The 22,853-nt window shown below is 46.6% G+C and overlaps 1 protein-coding gene across 1 annotated transcript; it reads right to left on the bottom strand.

Annotated features, from left to right (window-relative positions):
* Positions 1 to 592: 592 nt before the first annotated feature.
* On the bottom strand, positions 593 to 22,324 carry COL8A2 (collagen type VIII alpha 2 chain). Its single transcript, XM_056846686.1, has 2 exons — positions 22,165 to 22,324; positions 593 to 2,635 (listed from the first exon to the last, which is right to left on the bottom strand). The coding sequence occupies exons 1-2, from the start codon at positions 22,322 to 22,324 to the stop codon at positions 711 to 713; spliced, it is 2,085 nt and encodes a 694-aa protein (XP_056702664.1). The 3' UTR covers positions 593 to 710.
* Between the last annotated feature and the right edge of the window lie 529 nt (positions 22,325 to 22,853).

Raw genomic sequence — 22,853 nt, forward strand, 5'->3', positions numbered from 1 at the left:
CACCTCTTTACAGGCCCGTTGATGTTTTGGGGGCCACTGCCTTGCACAAGGTGTGGGTGTCAAGTATTTTTACTTGCCAAAAGATTAACATGACTTTTAGAGAGTCTTGGGGGGGGGGGGGCATAAGATCACAACAGCCTCTGAATGGCTTTGGACTATGTTTTGCTTGCCACCCTTGTTCTCTATATACCTCGGACAGGATACTGTAGAGATGCTGTAGAAGCCGTTCATGCAAAGTGTTCTGCCCTTCGACGATTCACCCTGTTGAGTCTTTATTACCCCAAGAGACTGACTTGGATCACATTTTTACAACAGAATACTAAAACATGAGCAAATGCTAAGTTTGGAAGAAGATGCCTCAATCTGATAAGGCCCTCTACACCTTTATACGTTGCAGGCTGTAGAGTTCTCCACATGCTGCCATCGATCAAATGCCTTCTGTGCGTTTTAAGATAATTGACTGGCAACTAATCCCCAAGTTAGCATCCGTGTCTGATGTACAGTCACTAGGGAAAAAACTAAATTCTGAGTACAAAGACGGATACTGAAAACACTTGTCAATAAAGTCTCTCTTCTAATGATCTTCTCTTCTTGGCCAAAATAGTTCCTCAGTACCAGTTTGTACCATCTTCCCAGTGATGTTTTGTATTTATTCTTTTGAAAGACAGTTTATGGCTAAAGTAGATAAAAGGAGATATTTCCAACAGCTGTTATGTGGGGCAGATAAGGAATCCAGAAAAAGAAGAATGGATATATTCTGTGGAGTACAAACCATTGGCTTGATCCGATGGCATCTGGATCCAGACTTGGTCATTTTCTTTTAGTTCAAGCACGGCACTACCGGAAGCCTGGTCCAAGTAGCCCTTTTTGTATTCATCATAAGTATAGGTGGCAGGTACATTGTTCTTGTAAAGTGCCACCCAGACATTAGTTCCTTTAACATGGACATGATAGGCAAAGTAGTAGATGCCGGAGATGGGACATGTGAAGATCCCCGTCACTGGATTATAGCCATTATGCCCGTTGTACAAAGTCCTATCGAATTTTACTGGCATACCCGAGGCTGGGAATGGCGAGGACAAGATGGCGGTGAATGCAGGTACCATCTGGGCAGATAGTTCCCCTCTGCCATACTGTGGCTTTCCGTGCTTGCCGTTCCCCAGCACTGCTCCCTCTACACCTCCATCTGGCAAATGAAGGCCAGCGATGCCTGTCTCGTCAAACATCCCTGGTGCGCCAGGTGGTCCCGGTGGCCCTGGAGGTCCTGGTGGCCCATTTAATCCTGGATTTCCAGGAACCCCTGGTGGCCCCATGGGACCAACAATTCCGGGCTCGCCTACTTTGCCATTTCCTGGTGGCCCTGGGAAGCCAGGCTCCCCCTTTAAGCCTGGTAAGCCTTGAGGGCCCATTGGACCAGAAGGCCCCTGTAAACCTGGTATGCCTGATGGGCCTCGAAGGCCTGGTTGCCCCGGGATACCTCCGTCGCCCTTAGGGCCCATGACCCCTGTTTGTCCTGGCACCCCAGGAAGCCCTATGAAACCATTTTCCCCTTTGGGGCCCATTGGGCCAGGCATCCCTTGAGTCCCAGGTAACCCCCTCTCTCCAGGAATCCCCGGCTTCCCCACAAAACCACTGGGCCCTTGGTCCCCACGCATGCCTGGTTGTCCTGCAGGCCCACCTGGTCCAGGCTCACCTTTAGGGCCTGGAATTCCATGCTTGCCTGGCATACCCATAGAACCAGGAGGGCCTGGTGACCCAGTAACGCCAGGGGGGCCCATCTCTCCTGGCTCACCATCCATTCCAGGCTCCCCTTTGTCACCAAGGGCTCCAGGTATGCCTGGTTGGCCACGGTCTCCCTTTAAGCCAGGCAGACCTGGCTTCCCATACCCTGTAGGCCCAGGCATACCAGGAAGACCACGGAGGCCAGGTTCCCCCTTAGGACCCAGATGGCCTTGCATGCCTGGTATACCAGCGACACCTGGTATGCCAATTCCATCCACTCCAGGTGGGCCACGAGGACCCATAGGGCCAGGCTGCCCATTGACACCTGGCTCGCCTGGAGGGCCCAAGTCACCTTTCTCACCTGGAGCACCAGGCAATCCATCAAGTCCAGGTTTCCCAATGCCCATAGCGCCTGGAGGCCCCGCAGGGCCAGGGGCTCCTCCGTTCCCTCGCGGCCCGGACAACCCTGGTTTTCCAACTCCGTTTTCACCCTTCATGCCACGCTCCCCACGGGGGCCAGGCTCTCCTTTTGCTCCAGGCTCCCCTCGGAATCCTGGTAGGCCTGGACTGCCTGATGAGCCTGGTTTGCCATTAACGGAAATACCAGCAGGCCCAGGCAATCCTGGTGGTCCTGGCAAGCCTCTTGGCCCTTGGTCTCCTCTTATGCCAGGTTCACCTTTCATACCAGGCATCCCTTTCATCCCTGCCTTGCCGGGAAGGCCAGGGATACCCGGTTTGCCTATGCCAGAAAATCCAGGTGGGCCAGCAGGGCCTGGTTGGCCATGAAGCCCTGGTTTGCCGGTGCCCGGTTTCCCAGGGTAGCCAGGTGGGCCAGGAGGACCTTTTGGGCCAGGCTTCCCAGGAGGTCCAGGTTCCCCTTTGAGGTCCATTGGCAGTAGCGGTGGCGGCATATCTGCAAAGAGAAAAGAGGCACGGCAATAGGAATTACGGAGAAGAGAGTGCTGCTTCTAGCATTTAGCAAATGTCCTGTTAAAGTCCTAGAAAAAATGCAGACTTTTTTTTCCTTGCAACTGCAAATGGCTCTAAAACTCGGCTCCACCACATCACATCTAACATGTGAACCAAGTGTTTTAGCTTCTGAGAGTCTGAGCACAGATGTGGTATTGATGCCAAAATAGGTAGAAGAAGAAGAGCTGGTTTTTATATACTGACCTTTTCTGCCACTTAAGGGAGAATCAAACCAACTTACAATCACCTTCACTTCCCCTCCCCACATCAGACACCCTGTGAGGTAGGTGAGACTGAGAGAGTGTGACTTGCCCAAGGTCACCCAGCTGGCCTCCTGTGAAGGAACAGGGACCAAAACCAGTTCACCAGATTAGCCTCCGCCGCTCATGTGGAGGAGTGGGGAATAAAACCCGGTTCTCCAGATCAGACTCCACCGCTCCAAAACACCACTCTTAACCACTACACTACGCAGATACTGTTTCAAAGTACTGATGCCCTTAGACTTGAGGCCCTCTGGAATAAGTCTGGTGCTTATCTGACTTTCTGCATGGTGACACTTGATTAAACAGTGCAGCCCACAACTGAACCTTAAAAATAAACAGGGAAGGGTGATACCTTTTGCAAGGCTAGGGAGAGATGATATGCTTTGAGAAAATGGAACAGAAGGGAAAATTGCGCCCCCCCCCACCTCAATCACACAAATCATTTTTGGAGACCCTCATGGCTCCTTTAACACAATACCTATATCCTATTACAGATCTCTGTGCATTTCATCTAATTTGACCTTCAGTTTTGTTTCAGTATCCAGGATCTGCTAAAGAGGGCGGGGCACTGATGACAGATCAGCAGTTATTACAAAAACCACCTCTTAACAAAAATGATAGTCCCCCAAACCCCTTAAGTTGCATAACAATGCAAACTGGTCCGGCAGGCCTTAGTTTCTGGTTGCTATTCATATAATACCAAAGGGTTAACGAAATCCTGAGCACCAGATCGCCACAGTGCACAGAAATTTTCATTATGGCTCCTAATATTTTTGACAACGGCAAACCCCGAGCCTCTTGACTCTTAATGTAGCTGATGTTGCTCCTGACAGCTCTTGCGCTTCCCCCTCTCCTTTCCATGGCCATGGTCCGAAGACCCCCACTCGCTAACAATGGCCGTCTCTTAATTTGCCTCTGCTGCTCCTGACAGCTCTTGCCCACTCCCTCTCTCTGTAGTTATAATCGAGGACTCAACTAGCTTTGGAAATCTCTGCCCCATCCTGATGGTTAGGGATGAGGCAGATATTTATGGGATGAAAAAGCATAATGTGACATTCATATTGCATCAGTGTATCTTAGGAAATGGTAGTTTGAGTCCTGAAGAGGTGTTGCGTGCCTGTGCAGATTAGGGGTGCGCACAGAAAAAAAATTGGTCTTTTTCAGATTACGGTATATTAAACCTGAAATTCTTTTGGCAGTTTCCCCAAAATCCCAAGTCCCCATACTGGTATGGGTTTATGTTTGGGGGAATTTTTTTGGGAATCTTGAAAAAATTTGGCTCCACTATATGATATGGAGAATATTTCTGGAGCTTTGGGCCCCCCCTGTTTGTTTTTAAGATAGAGGCACCAAATTTATGGCATAGCTGCTGGTGACTCTCCTTAGAAGAGCTCCTGAATTTGGTAAATATTGGTTCAGAGGGTCCAATTTTATTGGCTCCCATGAGGGGCCAATAAAATTGGACTCCCTAACCCAATCTTTACCAAACTCCTAGGTTCGTCTAAGCCAGGAGAGTCACTAGCAGCTATGTCATACATTTGGTGCATCTTCCTTAAAAAACAGCCCCCCCCAAACCCCAGAAAGAGTCCCCATAGCCTTTAATGGAGACGAAATGGGGGATTAAAGTTTAAATCCCCACAAAACCTGGTGCAAACCAAAGCAGGTTTCGGGGAATTTCTTCCCTGTGTTGTAGCTGGGGATCCCGAAACAGGACTGAAAAAGCTGATTTTTCAGCTTTTTCAGAATCAGGATTTTCAGCAACAGTTAAAAGATGCCTTTTTTTTGGTTCGGATTTACCAAATACACACCCCTAGTGCACATCCCTTGGGTATGTTTCTATTAGATGTTTATTTTACATTTATGCAGTTGTTCAGAAATGGGTATTTTAGATTGGGGTTAGGGTTTGTTTTTTTGTGGCGAGGACAACCATGGTAACCCCTATGTTTATTTTACACACTTCGCTTAACTGAATTTAGGATTAGGTTTTGTGCTAGCAATTAGAACATGTCATTGTTAAAATACAGAGCCCTGATGTTGATGGCAGCAGGAAAAGAGGAAGACCCAACAAGAGATGGATTGACTCAATAAAGGAAGCCATGGCCTTCAATTTGCAGGATCTGAGCAGGGCTGTCAAAGATAGGACATTTTGGAGGACTTTCATTCATAGGGTCGCCATGAGTCGGAAGCGACTTGACTGCACTTAACACACACACACACACGATGTCTGAAAAAATAAGCCTGGCTCCTAATTGTTTGGGCTGGGTGCTAGATCCAAAGAAAATTCGTTGCCCTGTTGTACTTGACTGTCCCAGCCATACTCCTAAGACACCCAGCCATACTAGGTTAAGGTCTCCACAAAGTTTCCTATTAAGGTGCATAAAACCACAGTGCCCAATGGAGTCTTAGGACTCATTGGGCACTGTGGTTTTATGCACCTTAATAGGAAACTTTGTGGAGACCTTAACCTATGCAAAGAATGCTCTGTTTAAAGGGTCTTCTCCAGACATATCCCCTTATTATTGGTTCTTGTATTTCCTTTACAGTAGGTTATCCGGGCTGTGTGACCGTGGTCTTGGTATTTTCTTTCCTGACGTTTCGCCAGCAGCTGTGGCAGGCATCTTCAGAGGAGTAACACTGAAGGACAGTGTCTCTCAGTATCAAGTGTGTAGGAAGAGTAATATATAGTCAGAAAGGGGTTGGGTTTGAGCTGAATCATTGTCCTGCAAAAAGTATCAAAGGTAATGTGCTAATCATTGTCCTGTAAGTATCAAGATAATGTGCTAATGAGGGTGTGGGTATGTTAATATGGAACCATTGTATCCTGAAGTGATCTCTTAACGTGTGAAATCCAAAGCTAATCCGCATGGCTATTGTGGACTGTAGTCTTTGTTAGTCTGGAGGTTTTCAGGACAGGAAGCCAAGCCTTATTCATTCTTAAACTCTCTTCTGTTAAAGTTGTGCTGATGTTTATGAATTTCAGTGGCTTCTCTGTGCAATCTGACAAAATAGTTGGTAGAACAAGGATCAGGATTTGCAGTTGTGGACAAGTTTACACCGGGACCACAAAACGCAGCATACAAACAAGGATAAAAGAACATGAAAGATACTGCAGACTTGGCCAACCTGAGAAATCAGCAGTGGCTGAACATGGACTGACACAAACAGGACACAGGGTCTTATTCCAAGACACTGAAAGACTGGACAATTCTACCAACTGGTTCTTGTAGGTTGTCTGGGCCGTTTCGCCAGCAGCTGTGGCAGGCATCTTCAGAGGAGTAACACTGAAGGACAGTGTCTCTCCAAGAAGCGTTAGTTTTTATATGCCAACTTTCTCTACCACTTAAGGAAGAATCAAACAGTCTTACAATCTCCTTCCCTTCCCCTCCCCACAACAGACACCCTGTGAGATAGGTGGGGCTGAGAGAGCTCTAAGAGAGCTGTGACTAGCCCAAGGCCACCCAGCTGGCTTCAGGTGTAGGAGTGGGGAAACCAACCCGGTTCACCAGATTAGCCTCCGTTGCTCATGTGAAGGAGTGGGGAATCAAACCCGGTTCTCCAGATCAGAGTCCACTGCTCTTAACCACTACACTACGCTGGTTAGGTTAATAACTACCTCTTCGAAGAAACTGCAAAGAAAGATCAGTGATTGTTTAAACCATTTCCTTCAGCCAATAGGAAATTATTGAACCAAAATGAAGGAAACAAATGGCGCTGAGTGAACAGCTCCCAGTGCAGTATCATAGTGAGTTTATCTTGGGGTTTTTTATATCAGAGGAATTAGCCCTGGAAATTCCTGATCTTATTTTTCTTCTGTTAGCAGAAGCCGTTCTGAGCTTATCTGCATATCAAAGACTGGCCCGCATCCACTGCCCTAATAAAGGTCACATGGACATCATGTTGAAAGAAATTCTTGCCAACTAGCTTTGCCACTTGAATAATGCAGCCAGAGAGAGAACTGTATAAGCTTGTATGCTTAAACGAGACTTCTTCTTTCGGCATCCGGAAAAATGCCTTCCCAGGGAAAATTATTTCAATATGTTCTTATGATGGAGTTGATAGTTTAAAGAGAATTTGTTTTCTAGGTCATTGAAACAAGGAAGCAGTCAAGCCCGCAAGAGGAGGGAACGTAAGTGAAAGAGGGGAAAAAAACAACACCCAGTCTTATGAAAAGAAAAGGGGAGGGGGGAGAGCAAGGAACAGATACAACTTGCCAACTTCTAGCCGGCCAAGAGAGCAGACAGGAAAACCAAACCGGGGACGCTGGCGCAGGGAAAGTGGACGATGTAGCCCTGATGCGATCTTATTTCAAAAGACCATGTCTCACCGCAGAAATGGAGTCTCTGTTGAATAGAAATGGTGTGGGGTTTTTGTACCCTCCCACTGAGGCACAAGGAGCACTTCCATTAGTACTAGATGCCGGCGGTGACCGCAGGAACAGAAAAAAAAAGGTTTCTAGAAACACCAGAATGTTTAGCTAGCCTCCAACTCTGGCACACCTGAGCATGTACCTTTTTGCATGGTGATGAGAGAAGATTCTTCCCACCTAAGGAAGAATCAAACCGGCTTACAATCACCTTCCCTCCCCCTCCCCACAACAGACACCCTGTGAGGTAGGTGGGGCTGAGAGAGCTTGAAGAGAAATGTGACTAGCCCAAGGTCACCCAGCTGACTTCATGTGGAGGAGTGGGGAATCCAACCCGGTTCACCAGATTAGTGTCCACAGCTCATGTGGAGGAGTGGGGGATCAAACCTGGTATTCATCAGCCTTTCTTACATGATCTTGTTGTTTTATTTTCATTTTGACAGGGCGAGAATGAAGCTCAGGGGCTCTGGTCTCGCTCTGAGGAAGCAGCCAGAGAGCCAAGTCCTTGGGGCTGTCAGAAAGACCTTGTTTCACACGTGCACTGGGAGCTCTGTGCCTCCCAGGTTTGTTTGAGCTTTATTCCAACTGTGGCATTTATGGAAAAGCTCCCCCCACCACCACCCTGGTGCCATTTTTCCAAAATGAAACGGCCTGGGAGAGTGCTCTTTCGAGAAGCTTGCATGTAACAGCTTTGCGAACATATCTGGAGCAAACAGCAGCTTCCTAGGAATGTTTGGTGTTATGTATGCAGGCAGAGCGGGGAGCTGACATCCCCTCGTCCACATGCACGGCAGTCATGATCAGACGACGCCCCCCCCCCCAAGTGCCTGGTTGGTATGGAACTCCTGGCACATGTGAATCAGACTGTGTGGCAGCTGTGGAGCAGTTCTCTGCTCTCTTGTAGAGGTTTTCAATCTTAGGGTATATTCCCAGTCTTTACTGGTTGAGCATGCAAATCCTAGTTCCGTGTGAGTGTGTGCTTTTTTAAACAAGCAAAAACCTCACACCATTTTGAGTAATATATGTAAGTTTTAAGCAAGTTCTTTTTTTAAAAAAGTCAGAAGAAATGGCCGGGGGGAAAGCCCTGTATACAAAAATAGAATAAAAACTGAAGTGACAATCTTATGTCAAGAAAAGAAAGTATTCAAGAGTCCCCCAAAACGAGCATTTTAATAGATGGCTCCGGCCCCTTGAACCATCCTTTTGTACTTACAATAAAGGTGGTTCAAGGGTAAGAGAAGGGGATGTTCGAGACATGATTATAGCTTAAATGGAGAATGGCCCTTTACGTTAGCAGGTGAGCAAGAAAGGGGCAGATTATTCTGTATTAATAAACATAGTGGACAAAAATGCGGTACTTGAAAGAAGAAAAGAAATAATTTTTATTATGGCGTTGCCATTCTAAAAAAAATAATACTTAATAAAATTATCCACAGTTCAAGTTCATACATTAATTTAAAATGCAAAATGCAAATCCATCAGATTAGGTTTTACTTATCCCCCTAAATTAAAATTAGACCTATCTATGAGGAAACCTTTGAGAGGCGAACTTTAAGTGCTATTGCGCCGAACCTAGCTGTGGCTAAGGTAACCTGTTCTTTTTCCCCCTCCAGAAGAGTCCACAATATTACTGATCCTGAGGGCTCTCTAGGGCCCTTCAGCGAAGGGAGAATGTACTTGGTACACGCCTCTACGTACCAGGGACATCTTAATAGCACATGAGCCACTGTTTCCATTTCTCCAGTTCCACACGGACAAAGCCTGTCACTGACCGGGGTCCTTTTAAAACGCCCCTCTACCATTGCTGAGGGGAGAGCTTGGAAGCGGGTCAATGTGAAGGCTTCTCCTAAGACTTGGACGGTCTAACTGATACAAATAGGATGCTGGAGCCACTTTATACTTATTGTTTGAAGAGATCCTATAATCCGGGCATTTTCCCAGGTCGTCCTGTCTTTCAATGTCCCAAATTCTTTGTTGTATGAACCTTTTGGCTTGGCCATAGGCCATTTTCTGCACAGCCTGTGAATCAATACCCAGACTGTCCATTTTCCTATAAACCGCCTGTGGTACTTGATATGTGGTAGTAGCCTGAATAGCCCAGTAAAGCTTGCAGGATCAGCCATGGTTACCACTGCTTCTACCCTTAGGACTGTTACAAGAATCATTTAGGCTCCTAAATGGTTTGTGCTCTGTGGGTTTTTTTCCTGTTTTGTGCTCTGAATTATTGTTGTTGTTGTTGTTATTACTACTACTACTACTATTATTATTATGCTTTGTTAATTATTTTATGCATCTATGTATTTATTTATTTGCTTCCTTTATACCCCACCTTCCTCCCCAGTGGGGAATCCAAAGTATTTTACATCTTCCGTCTCTTTCCCATTTTATCCTCACAACAACCCTGTGGGGTCGGTTAGACTGGGAGTGTGTGGCTGGCCCAAGGTCACCCAGCAAACTTCCATGGCAGGGTGGGGATTGGAACCTGGGTCTCCCAGATCAGAGTTTAACACTAAATCACACTGGATATGATTTTATCTAGTTTTATTTTGTGAAACTGCCTGAAGTAGGTCTCTGAAGAGGTGGCATATAAATGTCCTAAATAAATAAAATCTGTTGGGATCCCTGGCAGATCACAGAGGCACGTGGGCTGAGTGCGATGCCAGCGGAAGCAAGGCAACTCCGTTTTCTCTGAGTTTGTAAGCGCTGCAGATCTTGAAAGGGTCTAACCAGACGTGAGGGTACACTTGTGTGTACCTGTAAGTGTCCTTGCAGGAAATGCCATATTGGTTTGTCCCTTTCTCCTCTGTAGCATAATTGCCCTGCCACACTGTACGAAAGAGGTCAATCATCTCAACCAGGAACACAGGTTAACAGTAGTTACTGTTGGGATATTGCAGCCTTGCACTGGAACAGTGACTCTTGAGTCTGCTGGAGGGAGAGAGCAAAGCATTCTGGGAGGTGTTGTTGACAGCTGGAACACTGCTGTCTGCGCTGTTATGTCAATTTGGAAAATTGTCCCACTCTGTCAGCTCTCTATACTACCAAACCAAGAATGTATATTTAAGCCAGTTGTTACAATGTTATGGGTGTGTGTGTGTGTATACACACACATATATGATGGCCACATTATGAGAAGACAAGAGTCACTGGAAAAGACAATCATGCTAGGAAAAGTTGAGGGCAGCAGGAAAAGAGGAAGACCCAATAAGAGATGGATTGACTCAATCAAGAAAGCCACAGGCCTCAATTTGCAGGATCTGAGCAACGCTGTCAAAGAGAGGACGTTTTGGAGGACATTGATTCATAGGGTCGCCATGAGTTGGAAGCGACTTGACGGCACTTAACACACACACGCACACACACATATATACACACACACAGGGCCGGTGCTACCATTAGGCGAACTAGGCGGTGGTCTAGGGCGCAGACCTCAGAGGGGCGCCGTTTTAAAACGATTAGTTTCTTGGGGAAAAAATGCAACTGACAATTTATATTTTTTACTTTAAGTACCACAACAGTGCCATGGAATATAATGAATTATAACGTCTCATAAAAAGTTTTGTGCTTTTTTCTACTGATCCTAACAGATTCAGTAACCAAAGTCACTAAACTTAATTTTGCTGTTTAACTCTGCAAGTAAAAGATAAAACTTTTACAGGTTCTATCACAGGTTCTATCACATATTCAAACAAATATTGACTTTACTGAAAAGATCCCAGAAAAGAGAAATAAATCTTTATCTTCTTCTATGTTTTTTGGAAGGTAGAGTCAAAAATATTTGCAGCACTGAGCCAATGCAAAGATCAGGTCATGACTAGGCACCAAACAGGAATAAAAGATTACTCCGATGGTTCAGTGGTTACTTTGCCTGCAGCCCCAGGCACAAGCCATGATGTACGAACGTGAACCAATGTGTTAAAGAATGGCTTCCAAAGATATTTTCCCCGCTGTTCTTTGTTTAGAAAGAAAAGCATTTTTCCTAAGTTTCATAAACTCTGTTTTTAGGGGATAATACATTTGCATTAGATTCAGGTTTTCATTTTAAACCAGATTAAAATGAGAAACATTATAGCTGAAACTCCAAAACATTAAAAAGTCAGAGTTTTTTTAAATTGTTTTTTATCCACACTGGAAGAAACAATGATTTTTTTGTGCTTGGGTTAAGCAGTAAAGCACCGTGTGCTATTATGGTATTCTATAAATAATAAAGGTCAGAAGGCCGGCTTGGACCAATGTACCCAACTCACTCTCCACCGGGCCATTGAACAGTCTTTGGAAATGTCAAGTCCCATTCAGACTGAACTGTCTTCCTGGTGGAACTAGAGGCGTGAAGGTGGTAAACCTGTGCATTTATCGCAACCTAAGTTCGCCTGCCCTTAATATTGTCTCCTTGTGCCTTGAACAGTGGACAGATAACGCATTCTGACACTGTTGGAGATTGTGACTTTGAAAAAACGAATGACTGCCAGCTTCCAGCATACACACTAGGTGGTGGTGTTGCACCGAGAGCTTGCCCGTGAGTCTCATCTTCCCTTTTAACCTTATGCCGTTCTCTCTTCCTACAACATACATTCCCTTTCTTGAAGACGTTAGTGCCGCTAACACTAGAAAAATGGCCCTCGTGCTGATATTGGATATTTTTTGTGTGGGGGGGAAGAGAAGTGCTAGGAGAGAAGTAAATTTGCATATTTTTTCCTATTCATGGTGTGTTTTGGCCAAAAGTAGTTATTTTGTCACAGGGATGTTTTGTTCTTGAGAAAATGCATGTTGTCTAAACATTCATAGGTTGTAGTCGCGTTGAGAGCTGAAGTTTTGTGAGTGTCACTGATAGTTTCCAGGTACAGCCAGAAATCCTCGGACTTGCCCAGTGTAGCTCTTTGGGTCACAACCACAGTGAAAATGGGGTGGATCCAACCATCCTCTAGCCTTCTTCCAACTTAAGGGGCTCTTCCTGCAACAGGACAGCCAACCCAACAGGACAGCCAATATCCTTGGTTGTGTATGTGTGTGTAAAGTGCCATCAAGTAGCTTCTGATTCATGGCAACCCTATTAATTAATGACCTCTGAAACATCCTATCAGTAACAGTCTTGTAAACTGAGGACTGTGGCTTCCTTTACTGAGTCAATCCATCCCATGTTGGGTCTTCCTCTTTTCCTGCTGCCTTCAACTTTTCCTAGCATGATTGTCTTTTCCAGTGACTCTTGTCTTCTCATAATGTGACCAAAGTATGATAGCCTCAGTTTAGTCATTTTAGCTTCTGGGAGAGTTCAGGCTGGAGTTGATTTAGAACCCTCTTATGTGTCTTTTTGGCAGTTTACGGTATCCATAAAACTGTCATCCAACACCACATTTCAAATGAATCAACTTTCTTCCTGTCAGCTTTCTTTATTGTCCAACTTTCGCAACTTTACGTAGTAATGGGGAATGCTATGGTATCAATTATTTTGATCTTGGTCACCAGCGACACATCTTTACACTTAAAAATCTTTTCTAGTTCCTTCATGGCTGCCTTTCCCAGTCTCAATCTCCTGATTTCTTGGTTACAGTCTCCCTCTTGGTTGATTATGGAGTCAAGGAACAGAAAATCTTGAACAATTTCAATGTTTTCATTGTCTATCTTAAAGTGTAATTTCTCAGTAGTCATTACTTTTGTCTTCTAGATGTTTAGCTGTAATCCTGCTTTGGCACTTCTGCTGTAACCTTCATCTGTAGTCAAGTCTTCAATATTTTCTGCCAATAATGTGGTATCATCTGCATATAGCAAATTGTTAATGTTGCTTCCACCAATTTTCACTCCACCTTCAGCTAAATCTAATCCAGCTTTCATTATGATATGTTCTGCATATAGATTGAAAAGACAGGGAGATAAAATACATCCTTGTCTGACACCTTTGCCAATTGGAAACCATTCGGTTTCTCCATATTCTTTCCTAACAGTAGCCTCTTGTCCAGAATACAAGGTTGCGCATCAAAATGAACAGATATTGTGGCATACCCATTTATTGTAAAACCAACTATAATTTTTCATGATCTTTATGGTCAAAATCTTTGCTGTAATCTATCAAAGACAAGCTGATTTCCTTCTGAAATTCTCTTGTATGCTCCAATAACCAACATAATTTGCAATATGATCTCTAGTGCCTTTTCCTTTTCTGCATCCAGCTAGAACATCTGGCATTTCTTGTCCCATATATGGTAACTGTCATTGTTGTAAGGTTTGGAACACAACTTTACTCGCATGAGAAACTAATGTGAATGGTCTTAGTGACAGTTGAACATTCATGCAGTCACCATACTGACTCTCCTCTGCCTTCCACCACTAAAAACAGATTATTGGGTATGGGAGCACCACATGCTTGAACTGGCTTATCCCAAACTGTAGTGCCGTGAGGGGCCACGACTCATTCACAGAACATTCTTAGTGCCTCTTCATAAGCTACAGTTTCCCAGATTCTTGGTGGGAAGCAGTGACAAACTAGCATAACCTAATATACATTTGTGTTGTAGATATGTTTTTAAAATGTTACGGAAGGCCAAACACAAGTCAGCAGTTACTTCATTCTCAGAAGCAGGTAAAGTCATCATTGGTATTACAGATAAAACTCTTCAATTCTCTTTTAATTTAGCAACTCTTCCTGCTCCTCCCTCAAATCTTATCTAGTTTTTGAATATAAGCATACCACAGAGCTAGCGTGGTGCAGAAATTGCTTTAGGGTTCTCACATGAACACACGAAGCTGCCTTATACTGAATCAGACTCTCAGTCCATCAAAGTCAGTATTGTCTACTCAGACCAGCAGCGGCTCTCCAGGGTCTCAGGCAGGGGTCTTTCACATCACCAATATGCCCAGTCCCTTTAACTGGAGATGCCAGGGATTGAACCTGGGACCTTCAGCATGCCAAGCAGATGCTCTGCCCCTGAGCCACAGCCCCACCCCCTCTTTGTGAAGTCCATGTTGTTAGTATGCCATAACATGCTACATGTTAAGTAATGTAGCCATTACTAATACTTGGTAGAAACTTGGAAAGTGCTGTCATGTCGCAGCTGGCAACCCCATAGGGTTTTCAAGGCAAGAGACGAACAGAGATGGTTTGTCATTGCCTGCTTCTGTGAAGCACCTCAAAAATACCGGGAACAGATCAGTGGTGTGGCTACTGCCGTTTTCTTTATTTACCGTTTTCTTTATTTACTTCACTTATGCCCCACTTTTCTTCCCCTCTGGGGCCCCAAAGCAGCTGATGACATTTCCCCCTTCTCCAATTCATTCTCAGAAGGCTGAGCGTGTGTGTGCGACTAGCGGCTAGGGGTCTCAAAACTGCGGCTCCAGAGCCGCATGCGGCTCTTTGGCCCGTTGAGTGCGGCTCTCTGAACTTGGTTTGGAGCCCCTGCTCTTGCGCCCGTTTGCGCCGGCAGCCGGGCTGCGGAGCCAGCGCGCCTGAGAGAGAGAGCGGGCGAGCGGGTGCGCTGTCTCTTCCCCCCCACCACCATGGAGAATGGCCGGGTCCCCCTTTCCCTTGCCCTCAATGGTTGGGAGGCTAAAGCCTCCCCTCCCCTCTAGCCACGCGATTGCTGGGCGGGTGGCTTGGTGGTTCCTGCCCCCCTTGCCTATCAGCTGTTGGGCGGGGCGGGCTTCCTTTGGTAGACCTGGCCTCCGGCTGAGTCCCATTGGGAGGCCATGTATACCCACTGGCTTTCTTGGCGGTAGACCTGGACTCCGAGGATGGGGAAAAAGTCCCCCTTCAGAGGCCAGGTCTACCAATTGGCTTCTATGGGCCTCCGGAGGCCAGGTCTACTGCCAAGAAAGCCAATGGGTAGACCTGGCCTCCCAATGGGACTCAGCCGGAGGCCAGGTCTACCAATAGGCTTTTATGGCGGTAGACCAGGCTTCCAGACGGGGAGGGGGAAATGGCAGGGACTTACAATTTAATTTTTATCAATAAATAAGATCACTATTAAGTATGATATCAAGTTTTATTCAGTGTACCTATAGTTTAATTAAGACTTAAAACTTTAATTACAGTTTATTAAGTTAATAAACAGTGTACCTACCTATATAGTTTAAGAAATTTGGCTCTCAAAAGAAATCTCAATCGTTGTACTGTTGATTAGGGCTGTCAAAAAAAAAATTCGGTACAGTTCGGATTCGGCCGAATTTGACCCTTGTGGGTTCGGTACGTGCCGAAGTCCGAACTCCCCCGCTTCGGATCCCCGGTAATTCGGGGGGATCCGGAGTTTGGGGAAAAATTCGGCCCCAGCGCGCCTTCAGAGGGATTCCCTGAAGGCGCGCGGGGGCCCTTTAAACCTCCCGGCCGGGAGGCACAGATCAGTTTAAAGGGCAGCCCGCGCCTCTCCAGCGGAGCCCGCTGAAAGGTGCCGGCTGCCCTTTAAACTGATCTGAGCCCAGCTGGGAGGCTCAGATCAGTTTAAAGGGCAGCCCGCGCCTTTCAGCGGGCTCCCCTGAAGGGGGCCCGAATTTGCCGGATTTATTCGCAAACTCCCGAACTCGCTGAATTCGGCCCCCCCGGTTGCTCGCCAGTTTTGAGTTCGGATCCATCCGAACAGAAAATCACCGAATCAGGGGAAATTCGGTTGATTTTCAGTTCGGACCAAACCGAATTGACAGCCCTACTGTTGATATTTGGCTCTTTTGACTAATGAGTTTGCCGACCCCTGGACTAGCCCAAGGTCATCCTGCAGATTTCCATGGCAGAGCGGGGATTTGAACCTGGGACTCCCAGGTCCTAGTCTGTCAGTGAGATTCCTAAAGAATTTCTGCCTTGGAGGCTGCTGGGGGGGGGGGCAACTGGAGTAGTTGTTTAAGCGGAGAAGAAATCCAGGCAACCATTTCCCCTTTGCCTCTGACTAACACATGAAGCTGCCGTCTACTGAACCAGACCCTCGGTCCATCAAAGTCAGTATTGTCTACTAAGACTGGCAGCGGCTCTCCAGGGTCTCAGGCAGGGGTCTTTCACATCACCTATATGCCTAGTCCCTTTAACTGAAGATGCCAGGTACCTCTTCGCCACTGGTGGGAGGTTTTGGGGTGGAGCCTGAGGAAGGCAGGGTTAGGGGAGGGGAGGGACTGCAGTGCCATAGAGCCCAATTGCCAAAGCGGCCATTTTCTCCAGGTGAACTGATCTCTATCTGCTGGAGAGCAGTTGTAATAGAAGGAGATCTCCAGCTAGTACCTGGAGGTTGGCAACCCTACCAGGGATTGAACCTGGGACCTTCTGCAATGCCAAGCAGATGCTCTGCCACTGAGCCACAGCCTCTTCCCCCTACTTCAGGAAGCTGTATGTTTGCTATTGTAGTCACCTCTCTTGATGGGAATGGGGGGCGGGGTACATGCATGTGGACAGGCAAAAGGAAGGAAGCCGCAAAGCCTCCTGTTGAAAGTTTCGCCTGGTCAGCTCTCCTGCCTCATCAGCTGAGGCGAGCTGCCTCCGCTCTACTGTTTTAGCGAATTCAGCCTGTGCGGTGGCGACAAGAACACATTGGAAGAAATAAACACCAGCCCAGAGAGATACTTGAATCTCAGCCCATCAGCAGCCAAACTGTTCCCTTTTCAGTAAGGCTGCGCTGGAGTTCGTGCCTCATTTTGTTCTCTTTGGCTGCAGTTCAGATAAGAACTTTGCAACAGCTGGAAAAGCAGGAAGAAAGACTTTGTGACTCTCTTTCATGCTACATGGAGCTTTTTTTAAAAAAAACACCCTCCTTCCCTACCATCTGTGCAGATTTAGACACCTGATAAGCCATTAGATTTAGCAGTAAATCATGAAAGAGACCTGTCTTCCCCACTAGACTTTGAGCACCTTGGAGAAAAAGAAAACATCCTTACTTCTTGTGCTTTTAAAAGGTTGTAAACCTGAAGTAGCAACATATGCACTGCGTAAGATGCTCAGGAACATTTTTGCTGCCTGCAAAGGTGATAGATGCTTTCACTGAATGACTGCTTTCCCCTCAATGGCTGTTGAGGCTTCTATGGCACGGTTTGGCTGGCCTTTTGCACCAGAGCGCACTTTGAATTGCAGAATCACAGGCCGTTTATTCTTGGTAATTAGCAGCACGTTCCAGGCTGAAGTGCCCCGCATATTGTTTTGAGTTCTTCACGCTGAACCATCATTCTAGAAGTCACTGCGAAGCCGGTGCATACCTGCTTCGCATTTCTTAAGAGCTCCTTTAACACACCTTTTGTATTTGCTCTGCCCCCACCTCGAAGCATCCACTCAAGGAGGCAAGAAGAATCACAACTGAGGGGTTAGCTATGCAAACGACGATTGTTAATGGCTATGCAAACAAAGGAGCAGGCAAGTGGGGGAGTGGAATTTGTTTGACTTTCTCCTCTTGCATCGGGACCATGAATAGGCATTTTAAAGGTTGGATTTTAAAAAGGAGCTTTGAGCAAGCATCCAAATTGACCCTGCATAAATGGCCACGCACAACAATTCCACTCCAGAACCAGGTGGCTTTCAAGGATGCTGATGGACTCAAGGCCTTTACTAGTCCCACCCATGCTTGTTCCGCCCTGGCATGTGGTTTGAATACTCTTCCATACAAAAACTTCACCCTGCTTCTAGAAAATTTCAGTTCTAGCCTAGCCTTCTCCCTAACATTCTAGGTAGATGGATATTTTTTTTTGCTGTAGGTAGAAACTTTCCATCCTGTACCCCCACCCCCAACTTCAATTTAAAGAGTGTTGACCTACACACAGGTTGATGAACACCTCATTTGCTGTTTGGGTGAACTAGGTCAGGTCCTGAGTAGAAGCAGAGAATTGTGGGCTGCTTGCTGAACAGAGCAAGACAACATGTGGCCCATTTATGACCCTGAAGGTATGAACCAGAATTCTGAATTGTGGCCAGCCACGAATTATCATCTAGGGTAGATCTTTTCAGCACAGGGATGTGGGGAAAAAGTCCCTGTATTTAAGCCCCCTGACAATAGCTGGCCTGGTGTTTTTAGACCAGTTGGCGAGTTGGATTCTGCTGTTATTAGACCAGTTGAATTCTATCAGCTGCTGCAACCAACACCGTTCGAATCCTGTTTATGAGCAGAGCCTGAGGGTGTCATTTGTGAATGCTTCAGGATCTGGAAGCTGGCAACGCTGTGCAGAGATGATGTGGAAACACACAAGCATCAGGATCCCAGTGGTCCAGTTGGATATGTCATCTTTTCATGAAGGCAGGGAGTGCGCATTCCCTTCCTCTTATTCAATGGTAATACTTAGGGCTAAAATGCATGGTCACTTAGCCCCGTTCCAGCCCCGTTCCAGCCCAGTTCCCTCCCAGTTTCAAATCTTCGCAAACAGACGATACCTTATTTACTCTTCTTTTAGCCCTGTATCGAAGCGAAATGAACCCGCCCTTTCCCATTCCTCTTCTGGGAGAAACAGAAACAGAAACAGGGGGAAACATAGATGATTGGCATCTCTCACAGCCAATCGCGAAGCAGTGTTTGAAGAGACAGGGATTCAACTGCTTCCTGCCTGCTGCTACTTTGGAGCTTTTTCTGAGAAAAAGAAAGTCTTTTTTAAAACAAGGCTTGGATTCCCCCCCCCCCTTCTTTCAGGTAGCTCCGTTTTTCGTTTTTTAGTTCTTAAAATGCTTTTAAAATTACAAGCGGGGGGGGGGGGCGGAAACCTCCATTAGTCAATTCGAAAGGACCAATCACCAGGAGCTGGGGTGGTGGGCGGGGGGGAGGGCTTACTCACAGGAACCCGCATTTTCTGTTTACATGGATCCATTTGCACACAGTTTAGTCCCTGCTTATTCCAGGTAATGCGGGTTCATTTGATCCTGGATGGATCGGGGATGGAACTGGGCTGGAACTGGGCTAAGTGACCATGCGTTTTCGCCCTTATTCTGTTAATTGGCGGGGGAGCGGAATTTATCTACTTGGCGAATTTCATTCATGTTTACCTTTTAACTTGATTATATTTTATAAGCTCCCGTGCGTCACCAGCCCTCTCTGATTACTTGACAGACCAAAAGTATGTGTAAGAGTTACATATGAATTGTGTGGGAAAGTGCTACCTTCCCCCCTTCTCTGCAGCTAGGTAAAAAGGAAAATGCCAGATGGGCAGTTTTCACTTCTCCCTGCAGTTTTCTTCTTGCTCCTTTGTATCACCTTGCCAGCTTGATGGCCTTTTAGTGCCCATAAAACAATCTAGTTATGAGCTTCTTGTCTGCAGATCACCTTTGTTACTCCATAAAACAGAGGCAGGTGCACTATGTAAATGAGTTGGAAAGATGAGCCAAGCTACCTGGGGAGGGGGAGACTCCTAAACTGAGGAGACCTGCCAAATTGGGTAAAAAGTTCCTTCCCATCACTAAATATGGCAAACACATGCATTGAAATAGCCATTCTTGAAGGCAGTTACTTGTCTTGCATCCCTTTAGCTGTGGCCATCCCCAGTAGGTACCCCAGAGGAAAGGAAAAACCACAAGAACGAAGGCTGCATCAGGAAACAAAGCCTTGCCAGCTTGGGCCCCAGTTTCCCCTCCTCTCTGGGTGGCCTGCCCTACGGCACAGCTTTCCCTGGTTGAAAAGCACACCCTACTTCCTGTCCAATAGCTCTTGCTCTCCAAACCAACACCTGCACGAACATGACAGCCGGCCAATCAAAGCAAGCGTTCAAACAGAGAGGTATTCCTCAGCGCCCCCGCCAATGCAAACCCTTCTGAGCCAGCAGCGTCGCAAAGGCTGATGGGAGCTGTGTTTCACCTCTCAGGAAAACAATAGGTGAACTGTTCTACTTGGTGTATGTGTGTACGTTTATATGTAAATATATAAAATCATATAGCATATCCACCTCTTTGCTGCCCAGGCCATAACCTCAGATGGGCTTCCTATACTGCCCTGTGGTGCTACAAAAGGAACACCTATGCCATGCGTTCTGCACATCAGAGCACATGGCATAGGTGTTCCTTTTGTAGCACCCACAGAGGAGGAGGCCCTCAGAACAGGCCAGCAAGTTATAGACGATCTCTGACTACAATAGGGGAAATGAAACAAAGTCATACAGGCCCAGAGAGGCACAACTGCCAACTTTCGATTCCAAGCAGGAAATTATTATTATTATTAATCATTACATTCCCTGTCCCCTGTGAATTTTAATATCTCTTTGTAGTGGTGTTGTCATCCAGAATATAACCCATTTCATCCTCACAATAGGATGTGAGGTAGGCTAGGCTGAGAAGTCATGACTTGCCTAAAAGAAACGGGGGGTTTGAATCCATGTCTCCCCAATCATATACCCCATCAACAGCACAGCACTGCTTCACCTTTGTCTGTTGCCGGGATGGTGATGCCATAGTTATAAAGTGCCACTTGCCGCCCTTGGGACCTTCAGCCTTTCCATGTGAGAGAGAACACTTGGCACCTCCTAATTTCTGGCACACTGTGTGCCTAGCAGTTGGATATACTGGACCACAGCTGTTGAACGGTGCAATTGTGCCTTTAGAGTAGGATACAGGGAAACTTGATAGTTTTGCATGTATGTACTACAGACTTAATTGGGTTTATGTAATATGTGATGGTTCCTTAGTCCCTGAACACGATCACAATTTCCAGCGATCTGAATGGTAAGCAGCTGGTTCCACCTGAAGTCTGTGGTGTAGACAGAACTCCCTCCTCGCTATGGATAGGATTGCCAGGCCCCTCTTTGCCACCGGCGGGAGGTTTTTGGGGTGCGGCCTGAGGAGGGCAGGGTTTGGGGAGGGGAGGGACTTCAATGCCATAGAGTCCAATTGCCAAAGCGGCCATTTTCTCCAGGTGAACTGATCTCTATTGGCTGGAGATCAGTTGTAATAGCAGGAAATCTCCAGCTAGTAACTGGAGGCTGTCAACCCTAGTTATGGAGCTGAATAGCCACTTCTGGATGGTGGCAGAGAATGCCATTGCCTCCTTGTTGCTTAGCAACTGGCACAAGAGGGCCAACCTTTCTGTGGCCTAGCCGCTACCACTAATGAAGACACAACTGTCATGGTCCACTGGCAACGATTTCTTACCCTCTCCCTCCCTCCCACACACATACACTTAACCACCACCATGAGATAGAATGGGACAGGCTCTTTGGTACCTGGCAACAAGTGCTGGGAGAAAGAGCTCGCCAGCCTCCACATCACCTAGCAACTACTACTGGCGTGAAAACATCCTCTCAGAAAACGATGGCTGCTGTTATAGAAGAAAAGGCTGGCACAGGGCTGCCGAAGTAATTCTGGGATCTGGGTGACTGAGTTTAAAAGACAATCTTAACAGCTATTACAGCATCACACAGAGGAGAGAGTCTCCAGTTTACCCACCCAGAACAAGGAATTACTTAACCCCCCACACACAGCTCCAATTTCCCACCCCCAAGGAACTGCGGAGCAGAGGAGGAAATGGCTTCCACCTAAGTGATGCTCTGGAAATTTCTAGGCAGCCTAAAGCACCACACAGAAGGGACATCACATACTCCCCAAACTCTGCCCCCCCAGACATTGCCCCCCAAATCTCGCATTTTCCGAGGCAGTGTTGGCGAACACGAGGAGACACAAAGATTACCATATTCAGATTTTTATGACAGGAGGTTTTATTTTTTACGAACATATGAACACATGAAGCTGCCTTATACCGAATCAGACCCTTGGTCCATCAAAGTCAGTATTGTTTACTCAGACTGGTAGCAGCTCTCCAGGGTCTCAGGCAGAGGTGTTTCACATCACCTACTTGCCTAGTCCCTTTAACTGGAGATGCCGGGGATTGAACCTGGGACCTTCTGCATGCCAAGCAGATGCTGTACCAATGAGCCACAGCCCATCCCAATCTCTCCGCCCACCCACTCATACATGTGAATGCTACTTACCTATGTACTGTCCTTTGCCTTCCCGGAACGGAGGGCCGAGAGGTCCTTTCACCACAGGCTGCATGTATTTGATCTGTGCATAACCCCCTCCTGCTCCCCCTCCAGCTACTGTGGAGATGCCAACCAGCAGCAGCAGCAAGGGGGTCATTTCAGGGAGCATCGTGGTTTCGCTGCTCGTCTCTCTGCAGACAAAGAAGGACAGGGTGATTACTTGGGAGAATCACAAGGTTGTTAACAAGTTAACACATGAAGTTGCGTTATACGGAATTAGACCCTTGGTCCATCAAAATCAGAAGTCTCTATGCAGGCTGGCAGCAGCTCTCCAGGGTCTTAGGGAAGAGGTCTTTCACTTCACCTACCTCCTGGTCCTTAACTGGAGATGCTGGAGATTGAATCTGGGAACTCCTGCATGCCAAACAGATGTTCTACCACTGCGCCATGGGGAAAGATGATGGGGGGGGGGATTTTAGCAATGCACAATTTTTTAAATCCGATTGCTACTTCTCTAGCCCAACTCTGAGTCCTAAAGTTGGAAGGGGCCTTATAGGCCATCTAGTCCAAGGAGCCCCATGGCGCAGAGTGGTAAGCTGCAGTACTGCAGTCCAAAACTCTGCTCACGACCTGAGTTCGATTCTGACCGAAGTCGGTTTCAGGTAGCCGGCTCAAGGTTGACTCAGCCTCCCATCCTT

This window comes from Euleptes europaea, chromosome 3 (genome assembly GCF_029931775.1).
Source record: "Euleptes europaea isolate rEulEur1 chromosome 3, rEulEur1.hap1, whole genome shotgun sequence".
NCBI classification, from domain to species: Eukaryota; Metazoa; Chordata; class Lepidosauria; order Squamata; family Sphaerodactylidae; genus Euleptes; species Euleptes europaea.

Coding starts and splice junctions, on each gene's coding strand:
- COL8A2 (XM_056846686.1), bottom strand. CDS start 22,324: ATGCTCCCTGAAATGACCCCCTTGCTGCTGCTGCTGGTTGGCATCTCC. Junction 2,636..22,164: donor AGGCAAAGGACAGTACATAG/GTAAGTAGCATT, acceptor TTCTCTTTGCAG/ATATGCCGCCACCGCTACTG.